The sequence below is a fragment of the Nelumbo lutea genome, chromosome 4 (genome assembly GCF_056320005.1).
Source record: "Nelumbo lutea isolate HS-2025 chromosome 4, American lotus-T2T, whole genome shotgun sequence".
In the NCBI taxonomy this organism is placed as follows: domain Eukaryota; kingdom Viridiplantae; phylum Streptophyta; class Magnoliopsida; order Proteales; family Nelumbonaceae; genus Nelumbo; species Nelumbo lutea.
Genome location: NC_142687.1, coordinates 99,912,035 through 99,922,190, shown reverse-complemented (window position 1 = coordinate 99,922,190; position 10,156 = coordinate 99,912,035). Strand labels below are relative to the sequence as shown.

The 10,156-nt window shown below is 35.3% G+C and overlaps 1 protein-coding gene across 2 annotated transcripts; it reads right to left on the bottom strand.

The window, feature by feature from the left end:
* LOC148862178 (uncharacterized) lies at positions 1-4,612 on the bottom strand. Of its 2 annotated transcripts, XM_088982958.1 has the most exons (7): positions 4,452-4,612; positions 3,734-3,908; positions 2,768-3,490; positions 1,469-1,913; positions 1,248-1,329; positions 828-914; positions 1-392 (listed from the first exon to the last, which is right to left on the bottom strand). In XM_088982958.1, the coding sequence occupies exons 1-7, from the start codon at positions 4,566-4,568 to the stop codon at positions 189-191; spliced, it is 1,833 nt and encodes a 610-aa protein (XP_088839084.1). In that variant the 5' UTR covers positions 4,569-4,612; the 3' UTR covers positions 1-188. The 2 variants fall into 2 exon arrangements, with proteins under 2 accessions (XP_088839084.1, XP_088839085.1); XM_088982959.1 differs by lacking the exon at positions 828-914 and having other exon boundaries at positions 4,452-4,610.
* Between the last annotated feature and the right edge of the window lie 5,544 nt (positions 4,613-10,156).

Below are 10,156 nucleotides of genomic sequence, written 5' to 3'. Positions count from 1 at the left end.
TTTACTACAATGGCCACACCAATTGCTATATATTTACTTTTCGCGTATACAACTTACAAACAGAGATAACTCTCCAAAATTGAGAAACATATATTCATCATGTAAATAAAATCAAAAGAGAGTAGTTGACTGTTATGACTTGCCACTGGTACGAGAAGAGCAACTTCCATAAACTGTCTGAAATCTTATTACAACCAACTACAACAGGTGAAATGGGATGATGGAATATGACCAGTTTGGCGAATGTACTCTGCTTGTGCTGAAGTTCTTGATGCTTGCCGATTCCTTTTGGCTTCAGCAGCAGCTCTCTTTTGTTCTGATCGTTGCTTTGCAATAGCTATCTTCTTCATAATCTTCTCTTGAGCTTGGGCTCTCATTTTTTCTATCTGGGTCTGGAAGAATGAAGATGTTACAAATTAAGTTGCATCTTAGGGACCTCATGGACTCAAGGTCTATTTGAATGTAATACAATCTTCCTAAACAGAACATCAGATTTAGGTAACATAACATTCATTTAACTAATTAATTGCATGTTAAGCAGGGATATTATTTTAAAACTGGAGAAATAGTTGATAATAGCTCCAATATTCATCAGCTCTAAATAAGTATAAGCTCTATTCTTTAAATGCAGAACTATTTTTCCATAAGTTTCTAACAATTGGGCATTAGACTTATTTTGTTTGCGGTGCAAATTTCATTTGCACTGTTGAAAATTCATGGGAGTGAAAATAGGCTGAGTGTAAATTCTGGTTTACTTTTGTTTCAGATTTGATTTTTTTATTTGTTTATGAGAAGTAAAATACAAGGTAAAATAATGTGGTCCTCACCTTATATATATGGAAGAGGATGGGGTAGGAGTAGGGAAATGTGATTGGGAGTGACGTAGGAAACAAGCTGATGTGGTCCCCAGAGATCTGAGGTAAGAGAAGGTGGTGCAAATTTTGCATCAGTTTTGAGATGTATAATTTGCATTGCCAATGAGTGCAAATGAAACAAAAAGAGCAAATTTTGTACGAGATAGGAGTGCAAATCATAATTACAAACAAATGAATGCAAAACTGAACCAGGTGCAAAATTTGTATCTGGTTCAGATTTGCAGTGCAAACAAATAGAGCCTTATTGAGCTGGTAGTTTTAGTAATTTAGACTATTTCAGAGGTTCTTAAGTTATTTGGATGGATGGGGTTTCAAACACTGCAATAGAATATTTCCAAGTCTAAGAGTTCAGACAAGGTGAATGTAATATACCTCTAGTCTCCTCATTTCTGCTTCTATTTTTGCCTTTTGCTGGCTTTCCCATGCTTGAATTTTGATTTCTTCACGCTTGTATCTGAAATTTTAAGTTACTTGTTTTCAAAAATATGACACTTTGTTTCATAGAAAATCTTCTAAAAAAATAAATGTTAAGTATCAAAATATTTTGCTACTTTTGCTTTACTTTCATAAAAGGAGAGAGTTTGAAGAGACACCTGGCTGTGTGTTTGGATTTTTCAGCTTCTTCCCATGCAGCTGCCCGGTTTTCATATTCAATCTTAATCAGATGCTCTGGATCAACAGGTTCAGTTGGAGGAGTCTTCTTTTCCATCCCATCCTTACTAGCCCATGCTGCAATGCTCATCTTGCCAAGTTGAACACCAAGAGCCACAATTTCTCTACGTGTCTTAAGTTTCATCTCTTCCTCAGATAGGTCCTTGTTATATCCTTTTTGGGATTCTGCTTCATCGTCTGCGGTGGCCCCCACAGGTGTAGATGCTGGTTCACCTCTTCTGGGAGTAGATGGGATTGAAGATATTGGGCTTCGGAGTGGGGTTGTGGCTCCTACAGGAGTTGCAGTCCTTGAAGGCTCTTGACTTGGGATTGGTGTCATTTCTGTTCCCATATCTCTCATTGATACTGCTCTGATGGTAGGAAATACTGCATGGTTTAGAGGTTAGATTCAGTATGAAACAGAGAAACTTCAAGAGAACTCAATAAAGACTAAATTTATATTGGAGAACCAAACCACCTTAAAAAGAGAAAATTGATAGAGCAGTTACCAGATATTACAATATTGACTTTTGTTTAGAAATGAGCGGAAATGAAAGAGGAATTAATATTTAACATAAATATGGAGATCATAAAGATAGTTAGAAAGGTACACATTGGAGAACCAGAGTTATTTTACTGTCCACTATAATTGCATATAATATCGGCATTAAAAGTCTAGAAATAACTCCTACAGGTTGAAGAACAATCATTTCAGAATTCAGATCAATCCATGCATCATATTTGTTATTTTTCTTCCAAAGTCATTTATCGTATCTTTTGCAACTGTTGCAGGAATATGTTACATTGGGTGGTTAATTAGGTAGCATTTCTAAGTGTCCCTATTACTCAGCAAGTGGTAAAACAAATACCGCACTGACATATAATATATGTAGGTTGATGGGATCTTCCACTGATTTACTTGTGTACTTCATTAACGATGCATGTCTGATTGGATAATTTGTGATATCGCCTGCTCAAAAAAATCATACAAATAACATCCATACATGATTTGATAACAATGTTTTTTGGCATTACCTACCTAAAGAAGATCATGAATGCAACATCAGATAAGTATCTGCCACCGAATTTTAGCCCATGAAACATAAAACATAATGCATAATGCAGTAAGAGTGTAAAACTGTGCTCCTTATGTACTTTTTGGAAAAATCAGGCTTCAAATAAGAAGTTGAAATATCTATTCTAAATATATAGTTTGGTCGTGAAAAAGAAAATAAAGTTACCTGTTATATCTGTTGTGGGTCTCTCTGACCCAGATAATTCCTTATGATCAACATCCTTGTCTTGACTAAAAGGACACGGATCGACTGAAAAATTTGTCACATTTGCTGCACCTGAAATGGGATGAGCCCCAGAGCTAACAAAAGAGAACTTCTCCATCCCTATTCGTGGAGTTGCATAACAGGAATCAATCTGTTTTGTATCAGATACGGGAATAACTGATACCTTGTGGTCAGAGCTTGTCAATTCCGGAACAACTCTCACTAAATTGGTAGCTGGTTGTCGAACTTTTTGATTTTGCAAAATGGTTTTCTTAGAATGATTTGGATGCGCAGGGTGCCTGCTCATTATCCATTTCTCTGCATCATTCCACTTAGATGGCACAGAACGAGAAAAGGGTCTCATCATTGGATTGTACAAGCACCTCTCTCCTTTATGAAACTCAAAGCTAGATGAACTAGCGTTGCTGTCATAATCTGGATTATCTTCTTCTACAGGTTTAACAGGGTGAACTGTTGAGCTACTGCTACCAGATCTTGAGAATTGCTGAATTTTGATCCGACCCATGTCCCCAGTTTCCTTAGGAATTAGTATGTCCTTTGGCTTGGAAAGAGTATCGCCTTGACCCGAATTTGATACCTCCTTGGAAGATAATTTCACTGAGGATGCTTCTACTCTGGGAGCTGCAATATGAGAGGAAGCACTTGGCAGATCTTTCAGGCCACCTGCAAAATAACCAAGTTCAGATACAGAATATGATTCTGTTTAAGGTTTCAGAACTCACCACTCAGACTCAAGGAAGATCCCAAGCTCTAATGAACTTGACTAAGTTTTTCCAGTACTCAATCAAGATTTCAAATTATACCGATACAGAGAAGTTCTAACTTCTCCACCCCAAATTTGACATTTAGATAAAAAAAAATGCCCAGGTTAAAAGGTTTTATTTGAGAGAATTACTCAATGCTGACCTTCCTCCTCAAAATCTCCATTTTGGGGGGCTAATAGGCTATTCTCCACGAATTCTGCATCTTCTAGTCTACAAGGAGATGTTCTGGAAGAATTGCTATTTGTTCCATCCTTTTTTCTCTGATGGTGAGGTCCCATAAGCTTTAGCCTCAATTTACTCGGAGAAATTATGCCCATCTGCATTGACATTTAACATAAAAGGTCATGCTCAAGAAATTAACCCAATGCCAATGTCCATAATCATTAGATAAAACACTAAACATTCATTTCCTGGTCTTTGTTCAATATCCAAATGGGTAGCAAATATGTAATCTAACTTAGAGAACTGATATTGTCGTTCTAAACTCAGAATAAGCGACGGCTTCACCACACAAAGAAGAAGAGGCTACCAAATGCAGAATGCTCCTAAACATAATGTTGATACTAATTAGAGGATTCAGCTTTGAGTTCAGAGAAAAAAAAAATCCCACAGGAAAACCATCACGATGATCAATCTGTCTATTATCAACCATGAAGTATTTCTGTTTTCATTTCACTTCCACCAGCCCCAATCCACTACCCACATTATAAAAAATTAAAAGCAACACCTATCACAAAACAGAACTCCAGAAGTAGAGATAGCCTGAAACTTCATGGATTCAACCAACTTAATGCTGCAACTAAAAGAGAACCCAAGAGGTTGGGATATCGTTGTCCTCTATATGAGTAAGAAAACCATACCTGAACTTTATCAATCCGCTCATACTCCATGATTCCGTCCCTCTCTCTCTCTCTCTGGAGTTTCGACAAGAGAAAGAGAAATGCAACAAAGCTCTGAAATTGGGGAGGAAATCTCATTGCTCTGGTGCATTTTGTAGCTGGCAGGAGTTACAGCTGATGTGGCTGGACTGAATGACTTATTGCATTGTCTTTTAATGATTGTATTAAGTCATTCAGTCCAGTCACCTGGGTCGGCGATCTTTTTGAAAATCCAGCTGGGTATTGGCTTTGGAGCCCCGCTTTGCGTATTCCTCGGCGATTTTCAAAGTGGTTTGTTTTGTTCTATGACTAGTGAAAAGTGCTTCAGTTTCCATTATTGTTTTCTTTCTTTGCTTCTATGACCAACTTTTTGAACAGTCGAGAGCCAGAGGTGAGTTACCCAGTTTAGCAACTGAGAAAGGCGAAGGCGAAAGCCTTGTGTTGTGTTGTGTCTCATTAATAATAATATTAATCTATCTCTTCTCCATTTGGGCTTTGACGCGTCTCTTCATCCAACGTTTGAACTTTTTTGAGCAACTGTAAATCAATCTGTCAATTCTTTGGACACGTCTAATTAAAGGCTATAGAGGCTATTGGATAAGTCTTCCGATTAGAATAACTCTTCCACTCAAGGCAAAAAAGATTCCAATCCAGAAATAAACAGGTGTAATGTGCTGCCAAAAGAAAAGACCATATTCAGAAGCAATTGCCCATAAGGGAAGTAGTCTTTTTAGCAGTTGTGCAACTTTTTGAATTTGATTGGATATTCGAATGGAACAAAGCTCCATAAATATGATGAGTATTTCAATTCCCTGAAGAAACAAAGAAAAGAAAAGTTGCTTTTGCTTTTGCTTTTGCTTTGCATGGGACCCACTGCCTTGTGGGCCATTGTGGGCCTGACTTACATTCATTCCCTCTTTGGGTTATAGTCTTATAGATATGATATGGCCAATTAGAGGCACATAATTATAGGGCTATTGATGGATGGAACTCAGATTTCTTACAATATCAGGAAAACCGAAAACCCACATTCCTAAGTAGATTTTATCTTCCAGACAGGTTACAGGTCCACGGGTGATGCATATGCTTTGGCAATGAATAAATGAGACAACCTATTACTCTATACTATTACCACAGAATGCCGTACCTGATGTGCAAATGCGAACTTCTCATAAGCTTGGAAGAGGATTAGGACCCTATCTTCTCTAAATACCAGTTTGAATTTTGTATCTTTCTTTTATTTTTTTGTTTCTTTTTGAATTTTGGGTTTTGGGTTAAAGAAGCATACAAAACTAGAGATTGACCCCGTACTAGGTACGGGGCAATATTCTGATATTTTTGTCACTCATGTATTTTGATAAATTTTGTTTGATATCCATTTTTTAAGTTTATTACTAGCCAGCGATGCATAGGTTTTCTTAAGCGAAAGTGAAACAATAAAAACACATAACAATAGACTTTTTTTTTACTTAAAATACATTAAATTAGTGAATAAATATTAATCAATAAACTATGACAAAAATGCATAATTACTGAAAATACAATAAAAATAATAAATAATTACCAACAGTACAATAAATAAAATATATATAGTTACTGAAAATAAATGTAAATATCATAAATACAATGAGTTAAATTAAATTAGTGTAAATAACAAATTAAATTCCACAAAATAAGTTAAATTAAATTTCAAAAAATATCTTAATTAAAATTAATAATATTAAATTAATTTCCAACAAATACAATGTATTAAATTTCAACATGTTAAATTAAATTAATGAAAATCAATAATTAAATTCCACATAATACATCAAATTAGATTTTAAAAAATAAAACAACATAAATACATAATTACTAAAAATAAATATAATCTCTAATAAATATCAATCAATAAAATGGACATAAAAGTATGCAATGAATTTATAGAGAGGACTCTTTATGGGAAGGGATAGGAATGAGATAGACTGAGAGAGGGTGCTGCCTTGGCATAATGGGAGGTGTGGAGACCTATATCTTAGTAGAGGAAAAAGGATAAAAAGGGGACTTACGAATTTGTATAGAGGAATGGAGAGAGAGGTTGCTGACTTGGCATAATGGAAGGTTGGAAAACTATATATTATGAGAGGAAAAAGGAAAAAAAAAAGGAGTATAACAAATTCATAGAGAGAGAGAGAGAGAGAGAGAGGTTGCTAAGTTTGCATAATGGAAAATAGAAGAAGAAAAAGGAAACATATATCTTAGGAGAATCCAACTAATTCATATGAGAATAAGGAGTTTCGAAACTTTAAAGGGTAGTCCAAGGTTATGTTTGGTACCATTGTTGTTTCCATGTGAAATGTTTGGGTGGATCAATACAAATTGTTGTTTTAACCTTTCAATTATAAATGCCAATGATCAGTTGTATGGTCCTACCCATGCAATTTGTAGTTGAAGTGACTCATATACATGTGATGTGACAATACATACTTCTCACCCGTTTGAATTTATCAACCCAAAATGTTTCAGCAATGTAAAATTAAGCTTATTGACAAATGCCTTAGAAACTAAGGTTTTAAAATAGAGTATATGACATGTAAGTTTAGTACTAATTAATGGAAGTATAAATTGGGATACATTTAGGATTGGAAACCAAGAGATAATTCAATGTGACCATTTCCAATACCTTTGTTTAATAATTCATAATAAGGGAGAGATTGTGGAGGATGTCATCCAAAGAATTAAAGTAGGATGAGCAAAATGAAGGGGTGCATGTGGACTTTCAAGTGATAGGCGAATATCACTTTGACTACTAGGAAAATTCTATAAAACTGTTATAAGGCCAACTATGCTGCATGGAATGGAGTGTTGGGCAGTTAAAAAACATGTCCAGAAAAGTGGGTGTGAAAGGAAGGCAAATTCTAAGATGGATGAAAAAAAAAAAAAAAACAAACTAGAAAGGATAGGATCAGGAATGAAATCATCTATAGAAACCTAGGAGTATCCCCAATAGGTGATAAAATAAGGGAAAATAGATTAATATGGTTTGGTCACATGAATACAAGACCATCGGCAACATTATTTAAAGGGGCTAGAAAGGCCAGGGTAGACCAAGAGGGACATTAGTAGAAGTAGTAAGAAATTATTTAAACACTAATAATTCAACAATAGATCTAGCTTTAGATAGAATGGATTGGCGAAATAGGATTCATGTAGTTGACCCCATATAGTTGGGATAAGGCATAAACAATGATGATGAACCCAAAATGTTTCAACAATGGTACCAAACACAACCCAATTGGCCTTCTCAAAAATGTAAGACAATTATTTGGAGATGGAAAGCATACAAAAAAATTCTTGATAATGGGTTCACCATCACAATCATAAGGCCAACTTTAATTATCAAAGAACCAAAGAAAACAAGACAAGTTTAGCAAAAATGAGGCACTAAAACCTAATGAGCTTCTATTGATAGGTGGTGTACAAATTGGTGTGACTTGGTTAATCCTTTTTGAACTAAAAATGAATCAGGCCATAGTTAGGGTTTAAGTCATGAATATAGCATAGAATAGTCTGGTGGTTGACAACTGACCACCTATACTTAGAGGTGAGCAAATGCATAGATTCTACTCGAAACTTGAGCTAGCCTTGAACCAACGGCATTACTAGGTGGGGTTTGCTTTCATGTTCTTGGAACCAATCCCCACCCAAGCTAGTTCCAAGGTCTAGGGATTTACCTACTTGAAACAACTCCACCCAATCTATTACTAGGTAGGGTTTGCTTCCAAATTCTTGGAACCAACCCCCACCCAAGCTAGTTCCAAGGTCCAAGGGTTTTCCCTACTTGAACCAACCTTAAGAACTGACCTTGGTTGGCTTTGATGAAACCAACCTTATTGACCTTGGTGGAAGTAGCCTTGGAACCAAACTTATCTTGAAATAAATCACAAAATACTTTGAGGATGTGAAGATTTGTACCTAAACATTCGTAGTTACAAAGACCATGGTCTCACTTAACCATTGAGTCACTTAAGTGATTTTTCTTCAATTTAATATTTGGATGTGTAATTTAAAAGATACTATTTACAAAATGTAAAATTATTAACAGTTAAAATTTGAACTACATACTAATATATTAAAATAATTTATAAATTAAACTACATAATTTAACCAATTTTGTTAGTAAAGTGAATAGAAGTTTGAACTATATTATTATTATTATTATTATTATTTAATGAAAATCAAATTTTTAAAGAACAAATTCCACTTAGGGGGGGAGGGTAAAGAAAGAACAAGATCCATGGATAGGCCTTGGAGCTGACCCTGGAACCACCAAGACCAGAGCTAACCCTAGAATCAATCTTGATAGGATAGGTTTCAGTTATGCCTTTGGAACTGAACCAAATCGAACCAATCAATGTTCATCCCTACCTATATTGACATGGCATAACTGTTTAACAGATGAAAAATTCAAGAAAGCTTCTCATTTAAAAATAGAGAAATTATGGTAATTGGTAACTCTTTTTTTAGAAAGATCTTCCACAACCCAGATGACCAAAAGATGTAATGAGCTTTTGGAGTCTTCTCTTTAAAGGAAAAAAGGCCATTTGGCAAATGGCTCAATCTACCAAGCTTTTAAAAACGCGTTTAGAGGCTATTTATCACATATAAAAACCAGAAAGCTTTATTTGAAGCTTCCCGAAATTAAGTTTTTTTGGTCTTCTTGGGTCTTTCTACACACGTCTTTTGATCTTACTAGCTTTTGGTTACTAAATGGAAAAGACCAATCTTCAATCTTTTGAGATTTCCAAAGCCAAAAAGACCACGCAAAAAAACTTGCCAAACACTGCCAATATGAATCAAGACTAGGGGCTCATCCCTACCTATAATGAAACTGTTTAACAGATAAAAAAAATCTCCTGTTTAAAATGAGAGAAGTTATATGAATAAGGACTTTAATGAAAGAGGACCTTAGGGTCTGTTTGGGTTACAGTCAGAATTGGAATCAAAATCAGAATTGGAATGGTCTATCCTCATATTCTGTCAAGTTCAAATAGGAATGGGAATGGAAATTAAAATCAATAATAATGAGATTTCATTCCTAAGAAAAAGGCAAAAAATGACTATTCCCTCAAATGGGGGAGTACCATTCCAACAAGAATGGAAATGACATTCCAATTCCACCCAACCAAACAATTGTAATTAGAATAACTCATTCCGATTCCAATTCCAAACCCCTTATTCCCACAAACCAAACAGGGCATTAGAACTTTACAACCTCTTCCTCCCACCTATTCTAGACGTACAAATACTTTCAAAGACCGACCATTGCGACTCCACCTTCTAATAATATGTTCATGAATCCACATTCGGTTTGTCTGGTTTATGATATCAACAAAAATCCTTCACTCCTTGGAATTAATGACGCATGCGTCTTTCAATACGAATCACAGCACGTCCATGTTCTACAAACCAGCATTCTATTAAGGCTCGATTTTTTTTTTTTGTTAATTAATTTCAAGTTGGCGTTCAACTTGAATCATGTGGTCAGTGGACTGCTCCGGTCCAATTCAAACCAGAGTCAATGGGAGGACTTAAAAGAGAGAAAATTTTCCTAGATGATATGAATGGTTCTAATGGCATTCTTTAGTTGTCACTATAATTTCTCTCTTCTCAACCCCTGAAGATGCACCCTTTAAAAATAACTATTA